Source organism: Mytilinidion resinicola, assembly GCF_010093595.1.
Source record: "Mytilinidion resinicola strain CBS 304.34 unplaced genomic scaffold BDZ99scaffold_19, whole genome shotgun sequence".
NCBI lineage: Eukaryota > Fungi > Ascomycota > Dothideomycetes > Mytilinidiales > Mytilinidiaceae > Mytilinidion > Mytilinidion resinicola.
The window spans coordinates 178,669-206,595 of NW_022985455.1; the positions used below are offsets into that span (position 1 = coordinate 178,669).

Sequence of the window (27,927 nt, forward strand, 5' to 3'; positions counted from 1 at the left end):
CAAATACACGTGAGAATAGAGCTCCGGACGAAGCTCCGAGCCGCTCCAGCCAATCAGAAGATCAGACGAGAGAGGGGGTGTGCGGAGTGCAAAAGGGGGTGTGCGCGGAGTGATTAGGGGGTGTGTCAATATCCCTCCCCAATATAAAATAAGTATATATATATATAATTATATAGCTGTTTTAGAGTCATGCAGATCAGATCACATCGTTCTATATTATGAAGGAACTACACTTTTCCACAGGTCGCGTAACCCTCTTCCATCACCGTTTACTCCGCATCAAGATTAGCTCAACTCTCACCCTGCCTTCCAATATTGCTTCCCCACAGTTGACAAGAGGCCCCTGTATGCCATCCCTGCCCTGTTGGCAGAAATCCTCAATCAAGAGTGGAGAGAGTATATCTTCTAGCAAAACGCTGGCCAATGGTACGATTCGCGTTGGTGCCTGCCATCTGAACAGGTACGCATCCTCCGAATGGCCCAGCACGCGCGGGATTTTGACATCGTACCATGCAGACGTTGCTCTGACCTGCCACGGTACCAGTACATTTTTGATTGGCAGCGACTGCTGCAGTGAGAGGCTGTCATAACCCATTAGCAAGAGAACTACTCGTAAGGGCTATTTGGGCGGTCCTACGAAGTCTGTAGTTGCGCCGTCTTTGTCACGACCTTTTTTCCCTGGCACGTTGGCCGTCACTTGCATTGATTCCCACTGAGTTCCGGTACCAGTGGCGTCGATCATGCATGTATAGGGACCAGCCCCATCCGCGTTGACTTGATGCAATGTCATTTGGACCTGCGTAGAGTCAGTTTGTTTTTGTCCTCGGCGAAAAGCTGTTGTATAAAGGAGGGAGAGGGAAGGAGAGTAGACTGACCTCTCCTCCAGGTGTGATCTGCGGTAGCGTGCCACCAGATGTCGCAAGAACCTGTGCGGTTCCAGACTCAGGGTTGTTGTCTCCAGCCTATGGCCATCGTCATCAGCGTGAGAAGATAGTTTCAGCAGAGGCAAAACTTACTCCCAAGGTTTCTCCACAAGCGTCCTCCGCGTCTCCTTGAAAGCGAGTTGTATCCTGTTGAAACGGGTTGCGCCTTGTGCCGTCTCTTGGAGTTGAGGCGTCAACTGGCTAGGGTTAGCTAAACTGTATCTCATATCAAAGGGGAACGAAGCTTACTTCCGAGGGCAGTTCCATTCCCTCCCGCATCCCCAATAGCTTTTATGATAGCACCATGGCCGGCAACTAATTGGCCAGTGACTAAAAGAACGGCAGTCAGGAGAGATGATGACAGAAGCATTCTGAACCAGCAGATATCGAATTCAAAGACGGTTGAGAGATTAAGACGAGAGTATGAAGAAGATAAGATGATCAGTAGTGTAGTGGCTAAAAATGAGGGCAGCGTTCGGATAGTTATATATCAGCCTAGAGTCACGAAATACGATATCTCAGCCAAATTCTCTCACGCTCTCACGCATGCCATTCCTATTAGGCTCACTCGTTTCGGCCAAGGAGCATCATGTATGTTCCCCTGGTGCCTGAGTTTGGCATTCTTACATACAGGCCTCACATTGGCCTCCCTCAGCTACCCAAAGAGCATACTTTTTAACGGCTTCCGGATTGGGAAGAGTACTGAGGGGGTGGGTCAATCTTTGGACAGATCTTGGCGAAGGTAAGACATCAAGGTCGAGACCGAGGCAGTGCAAACCGTTTCATGAAGCAGCTCCCACCATTCACGAGTCCAGGAAAGCAGCAACGAAACCCAGGATAACGAGATTGGGAATAGAGAGAAACAAGTTGAAACCGGATTTTTAACTTCAGTTCGTTTGATGGTGTGGAGGGGGGCTCTCGGCAAAGCTGTGGTGCAGGTGGTTGAAGCGGAGAGCCGAAGGCTTGCTCTCACTGAAGCTGGAAGGTAGAAGATCAAGCAGTGCAGATCACAAAGCTTGGTGATTCTTGAAAAAGGATGGGCTTCCGGATTATGACACCGTGTCATGAAACGGGAACACCGGGAATACGGGGAGAAACTGCAGTTGTCCGATAATCTAGCGAAAACCTGGCAGTTATCACCTATCTAAGTACGAGAAATACGAGAAGCCTGCTCGAAGTTTTCAATGGAACCGAGAAAGTGGTTTGAGATGATGGTTGCGCTGTATTACTCCTTTCCTGTGCACGGTTGCGACTTTAGTGAAGCAAATACTACGGAATAATGTAGTTCTAGATTACACAAAGGCTGCTCAACTGTGCATAGGGATGTAAGCTGCTATGTCTTGGCTTCTTGAGTGAGTTCAATTTCGACCTCGCTTTGACACGTCGACTGGCAGAGAGGAGATCACTGAGAGCTGTTTCGATACTCCTTTCCATTGTTTGATATTGTCGCACACCGGTTTCAACTCCAGGGAGTCCCAATGTTGATCCGGCTCCATAGGCGCTTCAAGAGCAAGCAGGAGACACTCGATGTCCGTACGGTTTTGGTCGAGGGGTTGCGGTACTCTTCGTGGAAGATAGGGTGGAGTCGTTGTTAGATGGATTGGTAGATGGAGGAGGTAGAAACCACTAGGCTTCAGATGAACATGACTAGTCTAATCGGGAAAGGCGTGCCTCGGCCCTGACAACTCACCACCGCAACTCCAATGTCTCGTCTCTCTCGTCAGCGAATGCTCTTTATGAAGTATATACCCAACTCTTTTCGTGCTCGTCAACATCCTCCTTGAAATCGCCGCCACAATCAGTTTGGTTCTTTGAACATCGCTCCTAGCGCCTGCATTAGATCCAATGTACCTCCACTCCAACAGCGTTCTCCTGCATTTGCTTTGCGGATACGTATGATTTGCGGGTTTCGTAGAAGGGACACCATATACCATAAACAGCTCACTCGTTACTAGAGTAGATGATGCCCTCGTCTGCTAGGTTTGACGTGGCATCAGACGGACCCTCGTGTTCTCTTGCTACTCTTTGCAATACCTCTAACAGCTTTGACGATCACTTCACGGAAGGGAAACTCGTTCAAGGTCAGGCGACGAGAGGGACGTGACCATTGAGCGGTGGCCCAGATAGGCATATCTATATTGTAGGTAGGGAGTGGACACGGACCGTTCTAGAAGGTGGTACCTCGGCGGGGTATCTGGAAAGATAGCACTGTCCTCACTTATACCTCGTGATCTAAATTTCACTTCACTTGAAAATTCTAATCTCTCTTACCAACATACATCGCTCGCTTGCTTCGTGCTAGTTCCGCGTGCTTTCATCCTGAACCAAGACACTCTTCAGGTTCACTTTTTAGGCTATTCGGCCAGCAGCAAAGATGGCGCCTAGTCTCTCAAGCATCGAGCTCAATGACGGAGGACCCGCCGCTACCCACAGCGAAGGAGATAAGATGACTATGGCTGCGAATACCACCAAAGTCTATGAAAAGGAAGACGCTTCACCTCCTGATGTTGATGTTGAAGAGCTACGAGCTACTCAAAGATCTCACCGATGGGATCCCAACCTGCCGCAAGAGAAGGCCAACGAGATTCTAGACGACACCAAGACCGGCAACTTGGACACGATTGACTCTCTTGTAGAGGCATTGGAAGAGAATTCACCCTATAACGAAGTAAGAGCCGCAGTCCGCAATACGGACGGAGAAGAAGTTGCCAACACAGTCCGTGCCTGGATACTGGGTATGCTGTTCGTTACTATATGCAGTGGGCTCAATATGCTCTTGAGCATGCGGAGTCCAGCAATATCTTTCCCATCCGTCGTAGTGCAGCTTCTGGTATTTCCGTTGGGCTGCTTTTGGGCCAAAATAGTCTCTACTAAGGCTTTCACTATTTTTGGTCTGAAATGGACCTTCAATACTGGACCTTTCACAATCAAAGAGCATACTGTTATCACAGTAAGAAAACCCGTCATCTTAAAGTATCTCTTGGCTAACTTTCCATAAGCTCATGGCGAAGTAGGTCATACTAGCTTTAGGAATGCATATTGAAATAACCGCCATCACCTAACCTACATATGTAGTGTCTCGATCTCGTATGCATATAGCACGGATGCATTGCTTGCTCTTAAAGGAAAACGTTCGTACTCGTCAATATCATTGATTCATTGACATAAAGGTTCTAACGGGTTACAGCGTACTATAACCTCGACATGGGATGGGGCTTTCAACTGCTATTCACATTGAGCAGTCAACTCATTGGGATTGCTTTGGCAGGAATGTTCCGCCGATTTCTGGTTTACCCGTCAGCCATGCTTTGGCCCAACCAATTTGCCAATTCCTCTCTATTCTACGCTCTTCACGACCAGAGCAAATCTGATCCAGCAACCACCAACGGCTGGTTGATTTCGCGATACCGTTGGTTCGTTTATGTCGTTGCCGGGTCATTTGCCTACTACTGGTTTCCGGGTGTGCTCTGGCAAGGACTGTCTGTCTTCTCTTTCGTGACGTGGGTAAGTGCTTTGTGATGCAGTCTTTTGCTATCTAGACTTACTGACGGTGCTATTAGATACGACCCAATAACGTGGTTCAGAACCAGCTCTTCGGCGGGTTTACAGGTTTATCCTTAATCCCCCTTACTTTCGACTGGACGTAAGCAGCCAAGTTCTCTCTTCTGCAGTATTGAAGATACTGAGCGTGATTCTAGATATGTTTCGGCCTATTTGCTTGACCCTTTGCTTGCTCCGGCCCACTCCTTGGCGAACACACTAGTTGGACTGATAGTCTTCATAATTATCACCGCAATCGGAATATCATATTCTGGAGCTCTCTACTCAGACTATCTTCCGATCAATACCTCCACGACCTTCGACAATACAGGAAGCACCTACAATGTGTCTCGGATTCTCGGTCCAAACTTCACATTCGATGCGGCCAAGTATAAGGACTACTCGCCGCTATTCCTAGCACCTACCTTTGCGATCAACTACGGACTTTCATTTGCAGCACTGACAGCCGCCATAGTCCATACAATCCTCTTCCATCGCAAAGAGATATGGTACAGATTTCGAGCCGCCAAGAACCAAGAGCCAGATATCCACATGAAACTGATGTCGAAATATCAAGAAGCTCCGGACTGGTGGTATGGTGCTCTCTTCGTCCTCTCCCTGGCCTTGGGTCTCGCAACCGCACTAGGATATTCCTCGCAGCTACCCTGGTGGGCTTTCTTCGTCGCTAATATCATCGCCCTGGTCTTCATCATTCCGACGTGCATGATCTTGGCGATCACCAATATTTCATTGGCCCTGAACGTTCTGTCCCCGTTCTTGGCAGGATACATGATCCCTGGGCGGCCCATCGGCGTAATGATCTTTAAGGTGTTTAGCACGATCACACTAGGACAGGCACAGACCTATTCCGGAGACTTGAAACTGGCTCATTACATGAAAGTCCCGCCTCGAGTCACGTTTTGGTGCCAGGTCGTGGCCAGCATCTGGGCCTGCTTCGTCCAGGTCGCCGTCATGAACTGGACACTAGGAGCAATCGACGGCGTGTGCACCCCAACGCAGTCCACCCACTTCACCTGCCCGAACGGGAAAACCTTCTTCTCTTCCTCCATTGTCTGGGGCGTGATCGGACCCAAGCGCATATTCGGTCCAGGCTCCATCTACTCAAAGATGCAGTGGTACTGGCTGCTCGGGGCCCTCCTCCCCGTCTTCTTTTACACCCTCATGAGACTGTTTCCAAGGTCCCGAGCACGCTTTCTCAATGCTCCAGTCATGCTCGGAGCTATGGCGTGGCTTCCTCCTGCTACCCCTCTGAGTTTTGCGTCTTGGTCTATCATCGGCTTGATCTTTAATTACTGGATTCGGCGACGCTGGAATGGCTGGTGGTCCACTTACAACTATGTCACGGCTGCGGCGCTTGATTCTGGCCTCATTATTTCCACGGTTGTCGTCTTCTTTGCTATTACGCTGCCGAATGTCAAGATCCCGGATTGGTGGGGAAATACTGCGGTGTTTGAGACTATGGTAATTCAACATGAATGGGCTTTTATTGATGAATATTGCTAACTTAGTTCATAGGACGCGACGAACGGGGCCATGCGGAAGGTGGTTGCCGATGGGGAGACGTTTGGGCCGGCAAAGTGGTGATTTTTGGGAAGTGTGGTTGAGGAGTCCTCGTTCTATTAATGAAGCTAAAACCAAGCGCGAATCCAGAGCGTAACCCTCCCTCTGAGAGCCTCCCAGCGTCTGGCCAATTTGATCTCTTTATCAGGTATCATGCCCAATGCAACCAGAATTATCGCTAAGCCTAGAGCCCCTGCTTAGTCCAAATCTCTTAATCTAACTCCCGATTTCGGTAGTATTGTAGGCTGGCATATGAACTGTGTTACTTCGAGGTTCTTTTCCCGGGTTTTCGTCTCATCAGAGTGTGTGAGCCACATCATAAGACACACTGTAGGCCAAAAGCTGAACGATGCAGCTCCTACAAACTGGTGTATGTCCAGATAGCCGTCCCTCTCTTGAGACTTCTGCCTCTCTGAAAGTAACATACCAAATGAATAGCCCAAACTCATTTCGTTCAACAGAGTAAGATACAGCCACGAAAGTAAGGCGCTTTGCGAACAGGCTAAAACCCAGAGATCGTGTAGTGCAAGTACAAGAAAACTCAGGTGCAGTGCAGTACCTAGCAGTCCCTAGCAGTCGATCTTGAGAACGTATGGACTCTACGCCTGTAATCTCTCGTGATATAGGCCTTCGAACTGCCCAAGTGGTAACCAGCGATATCGCCATAACCAGCACACTTGACGGCGCTGCGGAAGAGGCTCCGAAGTTGTGATGATAGTCGCGAGACATAAGATCGAACATGGCGAATAAAGGGTAGCCTACTAGCCCTATAGCACTCGTATTTCGCCACACAGGCCTATGAGTATGTCGCTCACTACTGTCTGATTGGGGTAATGATTGGGGCATGGACGAGGTATTCCAGATATCTTTCAACAGCGCCATCACGGCAGTCAGAAGCCATGCCTAATATACGCCGGGACTCAGGTTGCAGCACTACAACCTAGGATCAACAACTCATATGCCAGAAAGCTACTCTCCGAACATCAGCTGTAGAGAACCCAGCTGAAATCTCAGCTGTAGAGAACCGAGCTGAAGCCTCAGCTGTGCAGGGCTCATCTGAACTTACTAGCGCGCCACCCTGGGGGTGGCCCCCTTCCTTCCCCTAGTATATATACAACTAGCTAGACGTCTATAGAAATCAGAGTTCACATCAATTTCAACCTGAGTCCGGGGCCATAGAAGCCAAATACGAGGCTGAGGTCGCGGTCGTAATCTTGGCCTTCGCATCGACCGCTGTCCAACGTGCAACATAGCGGGAAATGTAGAGGAAGCTGGAGGATGCCGTGAAGACGGCGGTTGCAGTGAGAAGACTCCAAAGTAATCTGGAGGCCATGTGGATAGAGGAGTTTGTACGCATTGGTTACTGCCAAAAGGACCTTGTAGGAGTGAACATTCTTGAGGCGAGCCCGAGAGGTTCAGTTTAGCTGAAGCCTGGAGGCTGAGCAAGCGTAAGCTAAGAAGAGTTGCTGGTGGGCGTCAGCCAATCCACGAACCGTCTCAGTTTTCAGCCTTGCACTGTCTTCTTCTGATATGCTCGTACCGACCAATCTCAGCAGTAGATGGCCAGGTATACCGAGACCAGGAGAGGCAAAAAGTCGAATGGCTAAGATATGAATGTCGATATTCTGCGTACCCAACTACGGGATGGTCTCAGCTTTCAAAATAGCTGCCCAAGGGGTATATATGCCATCGCGCAAGTACATCCGTACAGTACCCAAACTTCAGATCCAAGTCGTGACCGACGTCAAGAGGCCCTTGAACTCCCCGTCCCATTCGCCCCCGAAGAGTTCATCTCACGCCTCATCTCCCCCTCCAAATCCTCCAGCTCTTCCACCTTCTCCTCAAGAGACTCGATCTGCTTCCTCGCTGCCCCCTTTGCCTCGCTCTTCCGTCGCATGTACCTCGCTAAGCTCTCACACAAGCGATCGAGCACGAACTCCGCCTCCGCCTTCTTACTGACCAAGGGACTGTCCTCGCCAATCCAATCCCACTCCACGAGTCCCTCTTCTTCCTCTTGGGCCTCCACCTCTTCCGCACTCTTCGTCGTAAAACGAATTAAGCGCGTGAACTCAACCCATTCCTCGTAAGAATATTTTCTAGGCGGATCGTGGGTGAGGTCGTTAGCAACATTGCGGATAGCGAGTGCTAGTTTTCGTGAGAGGGTTGCCTCATCAAGTGCTGGGTCTGAAATGGCATCACGTTCTGCTTCTTCGGCAAGGTTCTCAATATTCGGCGGTGCCGTGTCTTCCTCTTCTGCAGCGGCAGACTCGGGGTCTGGGCCGGTGGGGAAACCTTTCTCGAGGCGCTTCTTCGCAGCTCGCTTCTCAACACGCCGCTGCATCCAGCGGAGCAGCCAGGGATGACGATCCAGAAAGCTGCGCCAGATGCCTTCCTTCGGCAGGACTGTAAAGTCGGCGAGGTTGGTGATGAAGTTCTTGAAGTTAGAGATGACGGTGTCACCCATGTCCGAGATGAGCACTGTCATGGTCGGTACGGCGATGAGTGACCAGACGACGAAGAAGGCGCGGCCGGCATTGGTTTTTGGTGAGAGATCACCATAGCCGATAGTCAGTAGTGAGACGTAGCAGAAGTACAATGCTTGGAAATAGGTCATGTCCTGGGAGGTTTTCTCGCACTGCCAGAAGACCACGGCGCCAACGCACCACAGGATGCCGAACGCGATGACAGAGAGGGTGAGCGCCCACCACTTCTTGAATTTGTGGGTCGCGTGCTGAATACTGCGCATCTGATCAAACCGGTCCTTTTCCTCGCGCAGCAAGAGGAGCTTTGGCTTGCTGGGTCTCAATGGGATTGGCCTAAAGGTGCTCCGATGAGCTCTATGCCGCCCTGTATTGCCCATCGCTGACCGTGGGTACTCGTTTGCGCGGTGTGGTGCGCTGATGTCGGCTTTCGAGATGTGGCGCTGGCGGCTGGGCGATACGCCCTCTCGCTGGTGTAAATCGAAAGAGTTGGTAACGGTGCGGTCCATGGTGCGCACGCGCTGCTTTTCGACGTGTTTCTGGATCAAATTTTCCTCGCCGAGCTGCCCAACAAACTTGTTGAGGGACGAGATGACGAGACCAAGCATGATGATGCCGCCAACGGAGTAGGGGAAGATGAGACCCCGACTAACGTCGTTGGTAGGGTAAAGATCGCCGAAGCCGACGGTGAGGATCGTTACGTCGCAGAAGTATAGCTAACAAAGATTAGTGGGTGAACGTGAGGGGTGGTACTCGGTAGGTAGACGCACCGCATCGACAAAATCCCAGCCGGAAGTGCCGTTTTCGGTTTCAATTCTAGAAAACACAGCACCGCCGCCGGCAAGCCAGATGAAGAACATCATAGTCTGTAGAATCAAGGTGCGTTGTGCTTCTGTCAACGCGAAAGTGTCGGGGTAGTGGCCTAGGAAGTAGCCCAGCATGTTGATCATGAGAATCATAGAGCAGACGAGGTATATGCAGGCGGCGATAACGGCATACCAGAAGCCTTGGGTGTAGGTTTCATACGGCCGCATTGGTGGAGTATAAATTTGCATACAGGCAGTAATGCCAATGAGCTAAACCAAGAGTCAGTGCATTTGACTACTTTGAATATGCGAACGAGAGAGGAGTCGTTTATAATATGCTTATATCTGTTGATTTGAAGAAGACGTATTATTTGAAGGAATAATTACTTACAAGTGCTGTCGCAACATACCAGAAGAATATCGTCATAGGCAAAGCAATGATGTATCGGATACGTTGGGTGAAGTTCATCAGGAGAAAAAAGTTGCCAATGAAACCCAAGATTAGGGAGGCTACATTGAGCCAATAGCACCTGGCCATGTTAGATTGACATCATGATGGAGAAGACGGCGCCATCGTTATGTCTTGGTTGTTGAAGTTGGTAAGAAGAGCAGTTGCGGTTCGAGTGAGTATACGCCCGAGACAGTTACGTACCAGTGAGGATCTTTGAAAGACACTCCGTCGAAATCGCCAACGAATTGTCCATCAATATAGATAGTTTCTCTCCAATATGAGACTAAAGCGGCAATAGAGAGTACGTTTGCGAGAGGACCGAGAGTGGCGGCGAGCAGTCTGTATCAGCATAAGCAAAAGTTTAATGGCTACTTTTGGGGGAAAGTTGACTAACGGAATACCGGTCGAGGCGAACCACCAGTCGCTTCAAGGATATAGAAGTTAGTATTGTTGCTATATAAATCTGCAAAGAATACAGCAGTAATAGGTTCCAGAATCTGACGTACTGCTCCTGGCCGTCGTGCCACTTTCTCGGCTTGAAAGACCACTTCCTCCTCTGCCGTTGCGGCTCGCGGTTCGGGTGGTTCTCAGACAACTGGATGGCAGGCCCGCTGTCATACAGGCCATTGTGAGAGGAGCTCGAGGCATTGTTGAAAGAATTCTCGGTCCCGGAAGTCAGTGGCTTCTCAGGGAGGATCTGGGATGAGGTTGGGCTGGCTGCAGTCATGGTGTCGGTGTCGAGAAGACGGCTTCATGTCATTGAACAGTACCGGCCATTGCAGGGCATATGAGAGCAGACAAAGCTAGATATTTCGCGAGGCTGTTGGTATGGACTCGTATCTGGATAAGAGCGGTAGGATGAACACAAGTAAAGAGACTGGCACAGAAACCGGAGGAAGGGGAAAAGTTGCGGGGTCTAGAGCTGAGGACAGTGAGGGTAAAGGCCGTGGAGGCAGTGGTTGGTGATAAGGGCTGGAGGCAAAAGCAAGGCGCGCTTGGCAGAGGAATTCGGTGGAGAGATAAAGACACGGGAGCGGGTGGCAGATGACAGCATCGTTGCTGGCGTGGCTGCATCAACCAGATCGTGAACCTTGGAACGATCGATCGATCGCCCAAACCCGGGGTAAAGCTCGCCGTTGCCTGTCGGTCAGGCCTCTAGTTAACCACCACACATGCTTATGTACGCTTAGTTCCCGGCCGAATCCGGCGCTTCACAAATGCCTGGGCGTTCGACGACGCGTCGTCCATGACGGAGGTATATGGAGAATATAAAGCACTGTCATAGCTTCGTATACAAAGCCTTTCCTGCCGCTATCTGTAGGGCTTCACGTACTAGTAGAAACCGGAGGCAGCGGATACCGTCCAATCTGCGTCCACCCTGTTAACACTGCGTGGGGTAGCTTCATGAGTTCACTTGTTGTCCAAAATGCCGAACTTCTCTCCTTTTCGGGATGCTGAAAATGCTATGAAGCTCCTCACGCAGCGGCAGACGAGTGTACGGATTTCTATGACGAGGCATTGTAGGACTAGGGTGCAGACGATTGACAAGAGTTTTGTTACTATATACAGGGAATATAATCTCGTCCTTTCTATTGCGCCTTAAGCTTCTCTGTCAGTTCAGGCACCCTCTCGAATAGATCTCCCACGAGGCCGACATCGGCTACCTGGAATATGGGCGCCTCCGCGTCCTTGTTAATCGCCGCAATGACTTTGCTGTCCTTCATTCCCGCCAGATGCTGGATAGCGCCTGAGATACCTGCGCACAGGTAGAGCTGCGGTGCCACGTTCTTTCCAGTCTGCCCAACTTGTAGGCTGTTGTCTGCGTATCCACTGTCGACTGCTGCTCGAGAGGCTCCTACAGCTGCGCCCAGCGCGTCGGCCAATGGTAGCATAATCCTGTCGAACTCTTCCTTCGACTTCAAGCCTCGCCCTCCAGACACGACTTTGGTAGCGGTCCCAAGGTCTGGTCGGTCTGACTTGGCAAGGTCCTCTGATATCCACTCGGTGGGATTTTCGGCCTTGGGATCCACGCCCTCGACCACTTCTGCTAAGCCGCCCGTCAATTCGCCTGGTTGGAATGCAGTCCCTCGGACAGTGATGACTTTGACGCCGTCGGACGATTGAACAGTGAGGATAGCATTGCCAGCGTAAATGGGCCGTACGAAGGCTGGAGAACATTAGCGTGGGTGTTGGACAAGACATGACGGACACTCACTGTCCTCGCTCTCGATGGCCGTGATGTCTGAGATCTGCTGAGAGTCCAGCAGTGCTGCTACTCGAGGCATGAGGTTCTTCCCAAACGCCGAGTGGCCTGTGAGAACGTGTGTAAAGCCGCCCTTCTTTATGTTTTCTACGAGTAGTGGTGCGAAGCTCTCTGGTAGTCCCTGAGTCACGTTAGACCAGCACCACAATCACAATGACAGGCGTATTCTCACCTTATCGTACGCGTCATTCTCCACGTATATGACCTTCTCAATGCCCTGCACCTTCGCCGCCTCCTCGGCCACTGCCTTTACCCCACTCCCCGCAATGAAACCAGTCACTGACCCCCCCAGCTTCTGGCCGGCTGTCACGGCGGCCAGCGACGAGACATTGAGCTTTCCTTCCCTCTGTTCGAGCAGTGCGAGTGTGGATAGTAGGCGTGCGACGGCGGAGAATTGCGGTAACACGGTAGGCTGGGAGCGTCTGAGGTGGGATCGCGCTTGGCGGAGGACGGACTGCCTCGCAACCGAGAACATGGTGGAGAGGGTATTACAGGAGAGGTTGAGGAGAAAGAAGAGAGAGAAAGAGGGCCGATTGGAGCAATGGTGGTGTATGCAAGAGTGAACCTTGGAATGGTGAATGATGATATCGCCGGAGAATGGCAACCTCGGGCGGTTTGCGTCGCTTCCTTTCTCCCCGGCTTTCGGGGGCCCAAGCTCCAGCCCATCGCTACGGCGTACCACACGTGCGAGTTTGGCAATGGCATGCCGTATTCTCTGCCAGGAGCAGCAGGTCACGTGCCCAATTTTCTCACTCCGCCGCCAGCCCTGAGCTGCATCGCGAGTCGACGCGCCGCCATCACCACCACGACCCCCCATCATTCACTCAGCCCGCGTTCCTATCTCGGATCGTCGCCCCCGATCCCCTCCTGCGCCTCCCGCGACTGCTACCCTCGACTTCGGCCCCAACGCGACACCTCGTGGGCGCCCCTGCCTCCGTCTGAGGTCCGCAGCATCCTCCGCTCTCTGGCATGGCCGACGACGCGCTTCCATCAACCACACACGACGCTGACAATACACTGTTTGGGGGAGAAGGTGCCACTGGTGCCCATATCGACGCCGGCGAGATGCAGGCAGAGCAAGGTACGCTTTTCTCACTATTCATGTCTGCGCGAAGCACACTAGAGCCGCATTTCTTCCGTTTCCACATTTGTTTCATTCACAATGGCTCGTGCACGTACTGCCACCGCAGATATATATGCAAACGAGCTCGACCTTGGGTCTCCTGGGCAGATGTCGGAGTTTTCCTCGGATTCTGTCTCCCAGGACACGTCTGAGCAACACCCAGATGGCTCTGAGGGCGCTGCCTCAGGCTTTCAGTCCCCAGATTCCTTTTCAAACTTCCAATGTCATGGTCCCATCTCCCCTAGAGATTCACCAAATGCGCATAACGACGTCTTTCAGGAGCCATCTCCTCCGTCTTCGTTTACGCCTGGTGCACTCTCGCTTGATTTGGTTCAGCATGCCTTTGGGGATAATCGATTCTAACAGTGATGCCTTAATATAGACACCTCCATGCTCGAAGACCAAGAACCTACCTCCCTTTCAGTCAAGGAATCCTCTCGCGAACCCTCAGCAGCCACGCCTGCAATTGTATCTGACAACCCCCTGGACGCACCTGATGGACCCCGACCGGAGAACGAGGATGCAGACGCCCAGGATGACGAGGAGATGACCGGCATCGAAGATTCTGCAAAGAAGGAGAGCCCGACAGAACACCCCGAAGCAGTAGATGGTGCCTTTGATGGCCAGACCAAGAGCGCCCTCGAGACCTCTGCACGGTCGCACCTCATCGCTCAAACCCACGCAATTATTCTGCCCAGCTACAGCACCTGGTTCGACATGCACGTAATCCACAAGCTCGAGAAGAAGGCCCTCCCAGAGTTCTTCAACGCTCGGAATCGAAGCAAGACGCCGGCGGTTTACAAGGACTACAGGGACTTTATGGTTAACACTTATCGCTTGAACCCAGCGGAGTATTTGACGGTCACCGCATGCAGGCGCAATCTTGCTGGTGATGTGTGCGCCATCATGCGCGTTCATGCGTTCTTAGAACAATGGGGCTTGATCAACTACCAGGTTTGTTATTCGGATGCTGGCATAATGATACTCGTTAACACTTTAGATAGGTTGACCCAGACACGAGACCATCAAACATCGGTCCCCCGTTTACCGGCCACTTCAGAATCACCGCAGATACCCCGAGAGGCCTACAAGCCCATCAACCCGCACCAGGATCCATTACCACCACAGGAAAACCACACCTCACAACCGAACGGTTAGCAAGTGCCGCTCCGCTTTCGAAATCAGACCTGAATCTCGAAATCCGACGAAACATCTACGAGTCGAATGGTAAGGAAGCTACACCTGGAGAATCAAAGGATAAGCCATCGAACGGAGAGGGTGCAGCGAATGGTTCCGCTGATACTAAGGTTCTTGAAGATGCCCTGAAAGAGCCTAGCAAGCAATTTTTCTGCTATTCCTGCGGTATGGACTGCACCCGCTTCCGCTACCATAACTCGAAGTCTGCGCCTCATTCCGCCCAGGGTAAGACTGCTGCTATGGTCAAGCACGACCTTTGCCCGACGTGCTTTCTCGATGGTCACTTCCCAGCGTCGAGCAAAGCATCGGAATACACCAAGATCGAGAACGAGAAATACCGAGCATATCCGGATAGAGACGCACCATGGACGGACGCAGAGACATTACTATTGTTGGAGGGACTGGAGCTCTTCGACGAGGACTGGAACAGTGTTTCGGACCACGTTGGCACGCGCACGAGGGAAGAGTGCATGATGAAGTTCTTGCAACTGGAAATCGTGGATCCATATCTGGAGGCTGATGTAGCCCAATCCGACGCCCCAACAACCTCCTTAGGCTACCTGAACAACGGCCGCCTCCCCTTCGAGCAAGCAGACAACCCTGTCATGAGTGTCATGGGCTTCTTCGTTTCCCTTGCCGACCCTAGCGTCGCCGCAGCGGCCGCTGGCAAGAGCGTTGAAGAGCTCAAGCGCGGTCTACTCGAGAAGATCGAGAAAGCTCCAACAACATCCGAGGCTGCCGCTAAGGGTAAAGAAAAGGAAATGGAAAAGGAAAAGGGAAAGGAAGCCGACAAGGCTTCTTCAACCCCTGCTGCCGCTAGCTCAAACGTCAAGAATAAGGACGCAATGGACGTCGACGAGGCCCCAGGCCCCTCATCCTCCCCACAACCCACCTCTTCGAATGCCCTCGCCACTACCACATCCGCCCCCACCGCACAGCAGGCATTCACCGCCCTTCCCTTCGCGCTCTCTGCCGCCCGATCGGCTGGCCTGGCCTCGCACGAGGAACGCTACATCACGCGCCTCGTGTCTAGCGCTGTGAACCTGCAGCTGCAGAAGCTCTCGCTCAAGCTACAGCAGTTCAACGAGCTGGAAGCTGTTCTGTCGGCCGAGCGCCGCGACCTTGAGCGCCGCCGCCAGCAGTTGTTCCTCGACCGCCTCGCGTTCCAGAAGAGGGTCAAGGGCATCGAAACGGCTGCGCGCAAGGTCAGCACCGGCCTCGGTGTCGGAGAGCAGGGCACTGGCATCGCCGGCAACATGGTCGGCATTGGTACCATGGCGCCAGATGACGCTGTCCGGGAGCTCACCGAGGCCGTGAAGCGGTTTGGTGTTGGCAAGGGCGAGGAAAAGGTGGGCGTGAAGCGGACGGGGGTGGAGGGCGGCGAGGTGCAGCCGGTTAGCGAGGAGACGGGGAGTGGATACGGGCGGTTGGAGATATGAACGGGTGGATAATCGGGGTAGGGTAGGGTTTGGGCTGGGTTGTGCTTTTTCTTCAAATCTGGATATTCGGTAGGGTATTGGCGCGGGATTCTTGGGGTAACTTTCTCTCTTTTTTTTTCCGTGGAACGGTTCATCGAGCTGGTCGCCTGAGAGATGATGGGTGATGGACGAGCTAGGTGGTCGTTGCTGTATACTATTTCGAGGAATTGAGATAAGGCAGGTGCTTTACTCTAGGTTGTCCTAAGTGATGTGATCTCCGATATTTCGATGCGGGAGCAGCTATCTTGCGTATCAAATTTGCCACCTCGGGGGGGGCACCATGGATGTATTTCGGCCGCCCAACGCAAGTAAGATCTGGGAGCCTGATTTGCAGTCTCAGGTTTGCTTTCTAGAAAACGGGACCCTAAATCAGGCCTGCGGTCAAAGAGTTAGCGGTGGGAGCAAATCCGCCTTTTGTGAAAGTGCGTCACGAAACTCTAGGCTCTACACCTTTGGCATGCCAAGAATTGCCACTTCGGGACATGTTGTTGGGTATCAGTCAATGCCTGAGTTCCCACAAATCATCCAAGCCTCAAGAATTTGCGGCATTCGATACAATTTTTTTTTTTTTTTTTTTTGCCGGGTTCGATGGGCTCGTCACAAGTCAACTAGGCCATAGGCATTTGCGAAAGATTCCTCAAAGCTACGTGGAATTCAGAGAACTAGATGCGTAGACAGTAGGAGATCCGCCAAAAGCATGATACCCGTCACGGACCCCCCAACTCGGCCTGTACGATTTCGTAGCAGTACATGGAGAAAGAGAAAGGGAACGCAGATCAGAAAACGGTAGACAAGAAAGAAAAGAGCAAAGAGGGAACCCGGAAAGAAAGTCAGAGAGCAAGTCTCCCCCCCCCCCCCCCCCCTTCCCCCCCAAAGGCATTAATCATACCATGAGTCGACTCCATGGATCGCGAGCTGTCTACAACACCGCATCCAGCACCTCCCTTAACCATTCCACACAGCGCTCGATAAGCCATGTTTCAAGACCCTCGCCTGGCTTCTCCGCAGGCAAAAACTCCGCGGCGAGTTTGAAGAAGAAGACGCGGAGCTCCTCCTCCGGGCCGTCGAAGAGCAGTATACGGAGCTCTGTCACCGGCGCGCGAGTCTCCGTGATGCGCGAGGCTAGTAGATCGCCGTTGACGTGGAAATATGGGGGTTTGGGGTGGCCTTTGTCTTTCTCCATGCCCTCGACCACGTCCTGCAGGCTTATGTGGGTCCAGCTTACTCTTGCACTCGCATATTGCCTCTCGGTGACGGTGATGAGGGTTTCGAGGAATTTGAGCAGACGCCAGGCGGGCTGGTCGAGGATGGAAAAGGCGAAGAGAGTCCCGTCGACGGCTGTGCCGATGATGTCGTCGACGAGGATGCCGGAGACCGGTGAGGTTGTTGGTGGGTCTTCTGGATGGTCGGCAGAAAGATCGCGTTGGGGGACGCCGAGGTGAGAAGTGTCGAAGGATTTGGGATGATAGCGTCGCCAGGAGGGCCTGATTGCGCCGCGGCGGAGGCGGGTCACGCATCGGGGGAGGCGAGCTTCGAAGAGGGTTGATGCTGCGTTCTTCAAAGCTTCCTGGGATGGTTGGAGGAGTCCGACAAGAGTGGAGGATTTGTCTGAAATGAGGATCAAGGTCCGAGGAGCTTTTGCAGGAGGGGATGAAGACGCCGCTTCGGTAGTCTGCCTATCAACGTCAAATTTGATTGGAGGAAGCCTAATGGTGAGGTGATTGAGTGTGTTCCTAGTTCCTGCGTCGCTGAAGAAGGGCTGTAGGATAGGTTTGCTTGATGACGATAGCCCAATTCCCAACGCGTAAACTGAGTCTTGAGCAGTCGATATGTAAATGCTGGGTCCTTGGACAGTGATGTGAAGTCCAGGCGAAGGAAGAGTGTATTGTGAAACCAGAAGCCATCTAAATATCACTATTAGAAGCTAAAATTCGACGAATATGATAACATTCTCACCTGCTCTCTACCGCCGAGAACTCTTCAAGCTGAGCCGTCGTTCCACAAGTATAAATCATGTGCCGCTCGTCATAATTTGCGATAGCAAAGACGGGATGTCTCAAGTCTCTTTTCTTGCTTTCCCGGAACTCCGCCTTGCCTTGGCCGTCGAACTTAATCTGCAAGAAAATCAGGCGTCCAGATAAGTCCCCGTTTGCATTGGTGATTCCTGTGCCAACGACAAGAAAGTCGTGCTTTTTAGTCCCCTCTTCCCAGTGCCATTCCAAGAAAGCATAGACTTTCTCGTGAGGATACAGTACGAATTCGCCAGCAATGAGAGTTTTATCAGATTCACTTTTGGGCTCATCTTCCATGGCAGTATTCTCGTCATCATCATCGCCAGCAGTAGCGTAGCTATCAGAGCGAATGAGCTGGATGACAGACCGAACGCTTCGAAAACCCCCTATCCCGAATCCTTTTTTTCCCTTCTTTTCTTTGATCCTGAACGCCGCGACTACCATCATCTTCAAGTGAGGGGAATATATTAGCTTATATGGCGTATCCCGCATCAATAGCCGTCGCGGTACAGCTTTGACCTCGTCTTCAAGTTGAGCAAGGAAAAATGTCGAATCCGAAATAGCCAGGAGAGATCCTCCAAGTGAAAATCCCTCAGGCGAAATTCTTGGCCAGTGCGGAACCTGAGAAAGCGCAGATACAGCAGGTTGTTGCAGCGCAGGATTTCCTTGATCTGTGAACCAGATGTTATCTGTTTCGTACCGGATGGTAGAGTCGTTTGTCTCACTACGCTTCAACCGGCAGCATTCCGAGCCGCACATCACAAAGGCAGTACTTGGCTCCGAGAAGCACTGAATGACCCTAGCCGAGGTATGGCCCATTGGGATGATCGTGGCATTAGTAGCCGAGATGGCTGCATAAAATGAGCACCGGGTGATTTATGAAGAGGAGAGCGTTACTTACTTGGGTTCGTATGATGTTCTTCTAGATTCAAATTGTAGACACAGCCGTTCCTCATTCCGCAGACCAAGGTGTATTCTCCACGCTCATCAGAGGAGAGTAGGGCAACGCTCTCGCACACCGCAGGTATGCCTTGCATGAAGCCGGCCTCCACCTGCTTCTCCAGTACAAGAACAAAATCCCCTCCAGCAAGACTAAAAAGCAGCAATTCGGCGTTTCTGGTTCCCACGAAAACATAGGGCTTCCCATGGATGTCAACAAGCTGCACACAGGTTGGCTCTGCCGACAGAGGTATCTGTGCCTGGAAGACAAAGGATGGACTGGTGTTTGGACAGCCAGTGCCATCACCTGGCTCCGCAAAATGGCGGAGCTCAAGACCGAACTCTGAACCTTGTCTAGTTGCAAGGACTATCAATGGCCATCTACTATCCACAGTCGCAGCGCGTACTGGGCGGTCCGACGGGAAGTCGTGGCGAGTTACTCGACGAAATTGGGGGTTCTCGGCGGAGATAGATAGCAGGTGCAGAGCATTTTCTGTTACTTGAACGGCCCATTCAAGACTTAGCGTGCATGCCGCGAAGGTTTCCTTGTTCAGCTCCAGATCGCAGTTTTGCTCTTCGATCTCGGACACCTCCATTGACTCAATAGAGAGGTGGTATAGCCGAGTTTGCCAAGGGTGAGACACAAGGAAGAATACTCCCTCCTGTGTTGGATCGAATAGTGCCCACATGCCTGTATTTCCGAGACTACCGGATAGATCTGCTTCTGCCCAGATACGAGCATTCAGTCCATATCGTATTTCAGATATCGATCCGTAAGGTGCTCTTCCGCTTGTTGTAAGTATGGTATCACGCGACCTTTCATATTTCGATTTGACGCCTGGGAGTCTGGAAACGACGGTGTCCATCAAAGGCGTCCAGTTTGGTAAAGATTCAATATACTCAAGCTCCATGCTCTCGGTCCGTGTGAACATCTTTTGGGATCCTTTACTCCACTGGCCAATTTTGACAATCTCTCCGTGGCTCATGTCTCCTGCGGCAATCAAGACGTCGGGGCTCATGAGAGAGAAACCGACGTTTAAACTTGCAAAAGCAGAGTCCACTATACAGTTAAGTTGTCCGGCGCTCGTGACGACAACGAGAGAAGCGTTCGGGTGTACCACAGCATAGAGAACTGTTCCATCTTCTCTGACAAGGTATATGCTCTCATCTAGTTTGCCCTCCGGCTCCCAATTGCGGGCTGTCCGCGCCCAGTGCGTCAACAAAGGTTTGCGTCTTGAGCTACCAGAGTATCGTAATATCTTGGGCTCGGATTTATTTCCGTGCCGCCGAGGAGAGCCAGTTAAAACATCCCGATACAAAGATATAATGTGCTCACCTACCAAAAGGAAGTCGGGAGACTGACGGAGAGGTATCAGGAAGAGAGGATGCGCATCTTCTGAGGATTGTCAGCAATGATAGAGTTTCGGCTGTGAAGGAACCGAGGAAAGGCTACGGGTTGTCACGCGAGCCTCATTCGGTCTGTCACTGAAATTGAGCGTAGAGAAGGGCTTACCGATATCTAGCGGATACTTGTCTAATCGAACAACAACTGAAGATTGTGGTCCGAGTATAGTCGAATTTGCATCCCACTCATAACAAGACATTTTTGTTCTCCCTCCAATGGAAAACAGGACGAGAAGCACGACCCTGTCAACATCGCTCGCAGCCGGCGAAAGAAACTCCATCTTCAGAATAACGCCTTTGTCGACCTTAAATGCGCGTTCCTCTACTTTAGGCGTTGAAAAGGATGCCGCTTGGAGGTCGGTATCAGGGGCGCTGAGTATGTCCATTCTCCAGGCAGCCATACTTTTCGTAGTATAGATTAAGAAGAGTTCTTCGGAGGCGCCGATAGCGATGGCTCGAGATTTGGGATCGACAGCCAGATGCTTTCCAGGATTTTCCAAGAAGGAGACGAATGGCAAGGGGTTTGTGCTCTGGATGAAAGTAACACAGCCAGCCGCACCCTGGCGGGCATACAGGAAGACAACCCTCTGAGATTCTAGCGTCAGCACAAGGACCTGTGGTGGAATGACATCGGAGGGCTCCTCTTTCAGGCCGCCATTCGCTTCTCTCTTGAGCTGACTATTGAATGCGGGCTTCCTTGGCTCTCCAAAACATCTGGCGGCCCTAATGCGAGAGTCGAAGTCGGTCTTGGAAGCAATGTGGCGAAGATGGCCATCAGAACCTATCTCCTTGATATGAAGAAAGTCCTCGCCAATGAAAACGACGTCGTTGAAGTATTTATGGCGAATTCTCGCAGGAATAATCCAATTGATTATGGGACTCCGTAGGATAGTCCGAGAAAGAAGGCCGAGAGTGGGCGTGGGCTCTGGTGGTTTTTGTTGCCTCGACTTGGCCGCTGCCTCTGTTTTCCGGCGATCATTCTCCAAGATTTCATCGAGGTTAACATGTCGGGTTTCCCACTGCCCGTTGACAAAGACGTTCGTCGCAACTGAAGCCATTGCCAAGACAACAACGGCCAAGGAACGAGCGATCAAGGGCTTGGCTGGGTTGATTGGAGTCGGCTGCTTCTGTGACTTCGGACTGTCTCTGGACGGATGTCAAAGCAAGAATTCGAATTGAGAGACAGTACAGCGTGGCGAAGGAGGACGCGCTCCACGGGCCGTGTGCTGATTGGTCCAATATCTTGCAGCGTAGCTGTCAGATGATTAATGCGGAGGGACGCAACGTGACGGCAGGTCACTGCAGAATGCTAGAAATGGAGAAGACGCACTGCCTGGAGAATTGTGTGTGCTGATTGTGGGCGCCGCAACATGGTGGTCGGGCTGCACATTCGACTTTCGCGCCGCGGTAATGGGCCCGATGAATAGCGCATAGGAGGGTCAGCAGCGACGGGTAGAGCTCAAGGAGGGCCCTGTGAGGTCAGCGGGGCGGGCCGCGTCGACATTGAGATGCAGACATGCAACTCTCTCAAACGGTGAGGGCGTGCAGCAAACAAATCACAGGATGGCGTGCGGCAGAAGGCAGAAGGATGGCGCCGGCCGGTGATATCTGCACGGGAGAGAGCAGTGCAACAGGGTAGGCTGATTCAATCGAGGGTCTGGACAGCTTGTTTGCTTCAGGATTTCTAGGAAGAGTGTCTAGGAATGTCGATATGGAGGTCGGGAAGCAGGCCACGGGGGTGGAGACTATCTGCACGGCGACGGCGAGAGTAACATGACAGAGGACTGCTGCGTTTGCTCATGCCTGCTACGTTTGCTCATGCCTGCTGCCTTTGCTCATGCCTGCTGCCTTTGCTCGTGCAAGGAAGGCTGAAGGCGGTTGGGCACCCATGCAGCACAGCACCGAGATGAACTATTGCGAACTGTCCCGCCATCCATCTGTGTCAGTGCCTGGCCGCCTTGGTGGCGAGAACAGCAACGACAGCGAGCACAAGACGCACAAGGCCCTGGCACGTGGAACCGGGAGAGGACGCTGTGTAGCACTCCTGAATCACTTTCCTTGATTGCTCATATTCACTCGATCTGCTGCGTTGGCGTCGTCCGGAGAGCCAGAGGCAATACTGGCAATATATCGATACATAAAGGGCATCCGATGAATGAGGGTACTGAAAACTTGCGAAAGTGGCATATGATCTTCGATGACCTCCCCTATGTAACAGCTGTATACGGGTCAGATGCTGCCGGGTCTTGCATGGGCTCTCCCTGGTTGATAGAGGGGAGCATCCCGGTGCGCGTGTTACACGTCGACTCCGTCGCAAGCGAATCCATCACCTTGACAACAGCCAAATGATACTCACAGTTCCTTGGTCCCGCGACACTGGGATCCCGCTTGGACATGCTCGCTGCATGCCCGCATCTCCGTCCGTGACGGAGTAGCCGCCATGTCTGCCTCTCAAAGCTCCCTCTCCGATCTCGACCATAAGGGCCGCGGTCCTGGTGAAGAGAAGCCCTCCGCCGCTCCCACGATTGAAGTCCCCTCGCTCCCTCTCCCAGACTCGCGTCCCTTGTCACCCGCTGCGGCAGAGAAGATAGCGCAGATCGCAGATGCATGCACAAACGAAGACTTGCGCGCCCTCATCGACCTCGCAACTACCAAAGATGGTCTGGTGGAGGATAGCTTGCGCCGCACAGCTTGTAGACACCCTGTACCGGTTCCAGGAACCATATACTGACCGTCTCGCAGGGCCTCTTCTTCTAGGATCAAACAATAGTTCTTTGGATGATCAAGTACCATGGACCTCGCTACCACCGCATCGTGACGAAGACCAGGTCAAACTTGACGTTAACCGATCATTCGTCTACTACCCAAACAGTACGCCTGGCGCTTACAGTCTTATATCTTCTCCACTTATAGAACATTTCTACAGACGAATCCGACAAGCAGCTAGACAAGCGGAAGCGGGAGCTGTCCAATGTCATCACCGAGGTGCTTCGGCGGCACCCGATTCTGTGCTACTTCCAAGGCTATCACGACATTGTCCAGGTCATACTTCTTGTCTTGGGCGCAAAGCATAGCCCTGCGGCCGTGACTCGCCTGTCACTTCTTCGTATACGGGATTTCATGCTCCCGTCCCTTGACGCTGCAATTTCACACCTCCACCTTCTCCACCCAATTCTGGACACTGTGGACCCGGCGTTGCGGGAGCATCTCTCACATACTCAGCCCTTCTTCGCGTTGGCAGCCACTTTGACGCTCTATGCCCATGACATCCAGGAGTACGGCGACATTGCCAGACTGTTTGATTTCTTTTTGGCCAGAGAGGCTGTCATACCTGTGTACTTCTTCGCAGTGGTCAGTACCCTAAGATGGTCCTTATGAATATGCTACTAATTTGATGGCGCTTCAGGTAGTCCTTGCGCGCAAAGATGAGCTACTTGAGATCCCCCCCGACGAGCCCGAGATGCTCCACTCCATTCTTTGCAAACTACCAAAGCCCCTAGATCTCGAGTTGCTGATCTCGAATACCACATCCCTCTTTGACCGCCACCCTCCCAAGTCCCTCTCCTACCGCGCCTGGAGCCGCGTGTCCTCCTACAGCGTTCTCAAAACCACACAAATTCCTTCGTCGGTAGCAAAACAAACACTAGAGGAAGGAAATACACTCTTCAGCAAGCAAGAAGTCGAGATGCGCCGGGCCAAGGCTATACAAAAGGCGGTGAACAATGTCAAACGTCAAGCCTGGCTTTACAGGAGGCCTGCTGGTGCTTTTGGCTTGGCTGTTGCCGTTGGCCTTGTTGCATGGTGGTTAGGAAAGTCACCGATCACTGGTGCTGGCCGACTGAGCGAGTCGCTGCGGAAAATTATGGCGTTTTTCGTATGAACCACTGGAATCACAATCGGCTCCCTTTAGAAACATGAATCGGGATTTAGCAAGGTAGTAGTATCGAGTGCATTTATTTGGCGTAAGGCTATAGGATAAGGGGGAACACATGAACTACATTGGCAATTCACTAATTATGGAGTGAAGGTAGAGAAAAGCGCGTATGAAATTCCATCGACAGGAAGGTAGAGATACATTATAAGCCTTCCACCTCTCTTAGAAGAACCTGGTACCTCTCTGTCACCCTGCTATGGCGCAGAAATATTAGTCTCTGCTTGCCTTTAGTCTCCTCCTAAAGATGCTTTAGCACATTTCTGTAATCTAGATAATATAGTCCACTAGGAAGAGCGTGCTATATAGCAATGCCTAGAGATCTATTTAAATGTCTTAAGGCATCTTAAGAAGTGATAAGAAGGTGCTCTAAGACATGTTTTATTAGAAGACGCCAGTGTAAATTATTTCCTTCTTAGGTTAGCGCGGTTGCAACCTAGACCTTAAAGCCTCCTCGCTTCACCTATTCTATTGTTTCTCTTCTTACTTCAAAATCTTTACGTCCTTTCTGTCCATGTGTTGCCATAGATGAAGAGATATGAGCTTCTTCACGAGCGTGAAGTTTACAAGAACAGCCGTGCGTCGGAGAGCGCAGACAGTGAAACGCTCGACTTCCACTCTCTTGTCTAGCACCCCAACGACAAGGACCAAGCCAACATCAGCCCGCAAACAGCAACCCCGCCATGGCATAAACTTCGGCAACCCGGTGTACTCGGACTCTGCAAAGGGGAGCTGGCATTGGAAAACCTGGCTAAGAATGTCTAAATCCGCCGTCAAGCTAGGAGTCTTTCGCAAGTCGCAGATGGACAGCATGGAGCTCATCCCGAAGGATCTATGTTCCGATGTATACGACGAAGTGGTATGCTTGCTTCCTATGCTCTTTCCCCCGTCACATATGGCTAATTAGCTCTTAAAAGCATCAACTCTATGACATACTGGGTGAAATCTGTGCCGAGTATGCAAAGCCAAGTGCCATTGCTGTAGGCGAAAACTAGGAAGTATTCTTTGACATTCCAAAGATCACTCAAGAGGCCGTAGAAGCTTTCAGGACCACGTTAGAGACACCCGACATATCCACATCGTTTGAATAATTACTCACTCCTATTCCAGAGCTCAGCACAAATGAGCGCGCCCCTCAAAGCTGTTGAACAACACCCGTCCAACTCGTCCTTCCAGCTCAACAGAGTTTCCAATGACTCTTCCACTGTCTTACTGCCTACTCCTGCACAGACCCCAGCACCCAACAATAATTACATTCGAATCAAAGAAGAGCACAATGCCTACGAGTATCTAAAATACGACACAGACGTGCCGGAAGAGCGTTTAGTCACAAAACCATCTACGCTGCAGAAAACGTCCCCGAAAGGTATTGAGAAGCGTACTGCGTAAAAGACGAAGATCAAGAGGGGATTCCAGACCAGGTCAAAGAATCGCTGAGCGCATTCGGGCATCCTACAGTTTCGATTCTCGCCAACCTCACCGCAACTAAGATTTTGTAACACGGTCATTCGATAAACGCCAAATGCATGACCTATGAGTGTCAACGGCTCGGTTTTCTGGTGTGGAGGGTTTCTGCAGGACCAAAGTCGATGCCTAGAATCTGTGACGGATACGACTTTAGTGTCAAGGTCTCTTTTCACTAGCTTTCACTCGTCAGTTGTTGGCGACCCCTAAATCCTTTTCTGAACAGTTCCGTCCTCGACATCGTCGTCGCCTCAAAGAGTGAAGTCCTCAATTCTCAGATTCCCGTGATTTAAGCTGCTTATCAACTCTCTGCACCGAGAAATGTACAACGTCTCTATTTCACTTGGCTTCATCCGCTACATGGGTCCTCACTTGCCACCTCTGCCCACTAATCACGAGCCCGATATCCCTTTCACCTATTCCACTTCACTAGACACGAGGCGAGACAAGATAAGCATGGCGTTAAGACTTGCGATATGATTTCTTACCTTCACTTCCGTCACCTTTACACTCAACTACAAGTTCGGACATCGTCAAGATGGCGCGCCCAAGTAAAGGCGTGAAGGCGTCCACTCACGAAAAGCGCTCCAAGGACCTGCGCTCGACGCTCAGCAAGTCTAAGGTCGAGGCCCTCGCTCGGGCTTTGCCTAAGAAGAAGAAGATTCTGGGCGAAAGACCCCGCAATGGTGAAGCAAGCCACCAGAGTGTGGGCCGCGGCGTGGACCCAAGGGTGCCTCGAATTGGGTCTAAGCGGTCGGTTGTGGAGGACAACGTCCGAAAAATGTGGGACCACATCGTCTGGCAAAAGATCTCCGATGAGGCCTTGCGGCTGGGCACTGTGAGAGAGGACGAGATGAACGAGTATGGTTGGATTCTGACGTCAAAAGTACCGCTCTTTCACGAGGAGGTAGCCAGCGTTTCGGTTCGTTTTCTCCACAAGAGTCCATACAAATCAACTGACATAAGACAGAAGAAGCTGTTCACAATAACCGGTGGAAAACTTGCTGTAGTACCCGCTGCTATCGCAACAACGACTGGTAGCCGACAATGTACCGTCGCGTTTCGCCTATCCCATGACATCAAGAAGGCTTTGGGAGAAGACCCGAGGCTGTAAGTACTGTACTTGTCACCAACTTGACGAATGTCACTAACTATTCACCAGCCAAGGAAACCTCTTCAAGATCTCTCAGCCCTTGAGTCTCGACCCGATTCCGGCTACATCTAAGCTCCGCTTCACTCCGGCAACAAAGCACGACCCTAGCTTTGCAGATACCAAACCTGCCGCTAAGACTGAAATCGACACCAAAAGCACAAAGCCCGGAGCCCAGATCAAGGGCGAAGTCAAGGTCAAGCTTCAGGAAATCAATATGTCCGACTACGAGAATGATACCGACGTTCCAGAAGAGGAGCTGGTGAGTCCGCGCACCCAACGACGCAGCAATGGAAGCGGCAAGAAATATCGATATCGATACCCCAAAGACCTCCAAAATTTTATCGCAGAGGAAGAGACGGATGTCGAGTCGGACGGGAGCTACAGAGACGAAAATAGCGGAGACAGCGACGATAGCCTCTCTGTGGACGAATCGACGGAGGGCGAAGAAGAGGAAGAGCCGCTTTCGGACGACGAGATGGATATGTGAACCGCATCCCCGTTTCACACGACGACCTTGTGAGGCTCATTTGAGATGATACTCGTTTGAGAAAGCTGGCATTGGGAACGTGTCAATGAGACGAAAAGCTCGCGATCTTAAGGTATGGTTATCGCTTCTCGGATCACAATCTCCGCCATTCGAAGGTAAGTTTTTTCTGAGGAGGGCCGTCGTCAATGATATTTGGTTAACCGCAGAGTCTAGCAGCGCAGCATGGGTTCTTTAGAGCATCATTGGCACTGTTAATGGTCTGTCCACTGGAGGACTTTCACCTATCAACTTTGGACGATGTTGACTGCAGTTCGACATATTTGCTTCGCTATCGCAGTAGCATCGATACTCCACACCTCTGACTGATTTACATCTGAATGAGTTTTCAGCTATGTGCATATGGGCGTACGCATTGACAGGCATCTAACAAGCGCTTCCAGATATTTTTGGCTTTTTTCTTCTTACTCTGGACGGCGTTGGCTCTTTAGGGCGGGACTAAGACCTGAGGCTTATTTTTCAACCATTCGAGAAGGGATGGGCTTATCAAAAATTCTTTCTATTCAATCACCTTCATTATTCGAATGAAAATACCAAACTCTCACAAAGGGGGCCACTAATCGCACACCCCCTTTTCACTAATCGCACACCCCCTTCTCACTAATCGCACACCCCCTCCCCCCCTGTCGCTTCACCAC

At 51.6% G+C, this 27,927-nt stretch overlaps 9 protein-coding genes across 9 annotated transcripts; 4 read left to right on the top strand and 5 right to left on the bottom strand.

Moving 5' to 3' along the window:
- Window positions 1–175: 175 nt before the first annotated feature.
- On the bottom strand, window positions 176–1,293 carry BDZ99DRAFT_450606 (uncharacterized protein; the record flags this gene model as incomplete). The annotated part of the gene is made up of 5 exons (XM_033718174.1): window positions 176–581; window positions 638–796; window positions 876–962; window positions 1,017–1,120; window positions 1,173–1,293. The coding sequence occupies 5 exons, from the start codon at window positions 1,291–1,293 to the stop codon at window positions 378–380; spliced, it is 675 nt and encodes a 224-aa protein (XP_033572051.1). The 3' UTR covers window positions 176–377.
- Window positions 1,294–3,297: 2,004 nt separating this feature from the next.
- BDZ99DRAFT_540671 (small oligopeptide transporter) lies at window positions 3,298–6,205 on the top strand (the record flags this gene model as incomplete). Its single annotated transcript, XM_033726719.1, has 7 exons — window positions 3,298–3,873; window positions 3,923–3,933; window positions 3,999–4,054; window positions 4,111–4,427; window positions 4,484–4,566; window positions 4,622–5,945; window positions 6,000–6,205. The coding sequence occupies 7 exons, from the start codon at window positions 3,298–3,300 to the stop codon at window positions 6,066–6,068; spliced, it is 2,436 nt and encodes an 811-aa protein (XP_033572052.1). The 3' UTR covers window positions 6,069–6,205.
- On the bottom strand, window positions 6,206–7,063 carry BDZ99DRAFT_112871 (uncharacterized protein). Its single transcript, XM_033712438.1, has one exon. The coding sequence runs from the start codon at window positions 6,924–6,926 to the stop codon at window positions 6,342–6,344; it is 585 nt and encodes a 194-aa protein (XP_033572053.1). The 5' UTR covers window positions 6,927–7,063; the 3' UTR covers window positions 6,206–6,341.
- Window positions 7,064–7,788: 725 nt separating this feature from the next.
- On the bottom strand, window positions 7,789–10,508 carry BDZ99DRAFT_396698 (voltage-gated potassium channel; the record flags this gene model as incomplete). Its single annotated transcript, XM_033716006.1, has 6 exons — window positions 7,789–9,240; window positions 9,295–9,600; window positions 9,722–9,860; window positions 9,983–10,120; window positions 10,176–10,205; window positions 10,288–10,508. The coding sequence occupies 6 exons, from the start codon at window positions 10,506–10,508 to the stop codon at window positions 7,789–7,791; spliced, it is 2,286 nt and encodes a 761-aa protein (XP_033572054.1).
- Window positions 10,509–11,301: 793 nt separating this feature from the next.
- BDZ99DRAFT_424302 (electron transfer flavo protein-like protein subunit alpha) lies at window positions 11,302–12,638 on the bottom strand. The gene is made up of 3 exons (XM_033717052.1): window positions 12,217–12,638; window positions 11,997–12,165; window positions 11,302–11,948 (listed from the first exon to the last, which is right to left on the bottom strand). Exons 1-3 carry the CDS (start codon window positions 12,517–12,519, stop codon window positions 11,371–11,373), a joined length of 1,050 nt encoding a protein of 349 aa, XP_033572055.1. The 5' UTR covers window positions 12,520–12,638; the 3' UTR covers window positions 11,302–11,370.
- A 919-nt stretch (window positions 12,639–13,557) lies between these two features.
- On the top strand, window positions 13,558–15,803 carry BDZ99DRAFT_490717 (SWIRM-domain-containing protein; the record flags this gene model as incomplete). The annotated part of the gene is made up of 2 exons (XM_033723068.1): window positions 13,558–14,121; window positions 14,172–15,803. 2 exons carry the CDS (start codon window positions 13,558–13,560, stop codon window positions 15,801–15,803), a joined length of 2,196 nt encoding a protein of 731 aa, XP_033572056.1.
- A 905-nt stretch (window positions 15,804–16,708) lies between these two features.
- On the bottom strand, window positions 16,709–21,255 carry BDZ99DRAFT_501973 (uncharacterized protein; the record flags this gene model as incomplete). Its single annotated transcript, XM_033723857.1, has 4 exons — window positions 16,709–17,746; window positions 17,799–18,705; window positions 18,756–20,189; window positions 20,307–21,255. 4 exons carry the CDS (start codon window positions 21,253–21,255, stop codon window positions 16,762–16,764), a joined length of 4,275 nt encoding a protein of 1,424 aa, XP_033572057.1. The 3' UTR covers window positions 16,709–16,761.
- A 1,268-nt stretch (window positions 21,256–22,523) lies between these two features.
- Window positions 22,524–24,479, top strand: BDZ99DRAFT_424309 (uncharacterized protein). The gene is made up of 4 exons (XM_033717053.1): window positions 22,524–22,890; window positions 22,940–23,068; window positions 23,124–23,548; window positions 23,604–24,479. The coding sequence occupies exons 1-4, from the start codon at window positions 22,638–22,640 to the stop codon at window positions 24,075–24,077; spliced, it is 1,281 nt and encodes a 426-aa protein (XP_033572058.1). The 5' UTR covers window positions 22,524–22,637; the 3' UTR covers window positions 24,078–24,479.
- Window positions 24,480–26,130: 1,651 nt separating this feature from the next.
- BDZ99DRAFT_540680 (uncharacterized protein) lies at window positions 26,131–27,232 on the top strand (the record flags this gene model as incomplete). The annotated part of the gene is made up of 2 exons (XM_033726720.1): window positions 26,131–26,702; window positions 26,755–27,232. 2 exons carry the CDS (start codon window positions 26,131–26,133, stop codon window positions 27,230–27,232), a joined length of 1,050 nt encoding a protein of 349 aa, XP_033572059.1.
- Window positions 27,233–27,927: the final 695 nt, after the last annotated feature.

Bases quoted from the DNA above. Each gene is read 5' to 3' on its own strand.
- BDZ99DRAFT_112871 (XM_033712438.1), bottom strand. From the start codon at position 6,926: ATGGCGCTGTTGAAAGATATCTGGAATACCTCGTCCATGCCCCAATCA.
- BDZ99DRAFT_424302 (XM_033717052.1), bottom strand. From the start codon at position 12,519: ATGTTCTCGGTTGCGAGGCAGTCCGTCCTCCGCCAAGCGCGATCCCAC. The intron at 12,166-12,216 runs GTGAGAATACGC...AACGTGACTCAG, and splicing joins AGAATGACGCGTACGATAAG to GGACTACCAGAGAGCTTCGC. The intron at 11,949-11,996 runs GTGAGTGTCCGT...AATGTTCTCCAG, and splicing joins GGCCATCGAGAGCGAGGACA to CCTTCGTACGGCCCATTTAC.
- BDZ99DRAFT_424309 (XM_033717053.1), top strand. From the start codon at position 22,638: ATGTCTGCCTCTCAAAGCTCCCTCTCCGATCTCGACCATAAGGGCCGC. The intron at 22,891-22,939 runs GTAGACACCCTG...ACCGTCTCGCAG, and splicing joins TAGCTTGCGCCGCACAGCTT to GGCCTCTTCTTCTAGGATCA. The intron at 23,069-23,123 runs GTACGCCTGGCG...ACATTTCTACAG, and splicing joins ATTCGTCTACTACCCAAACA to ACGAATCCGACAAGCAGCTA.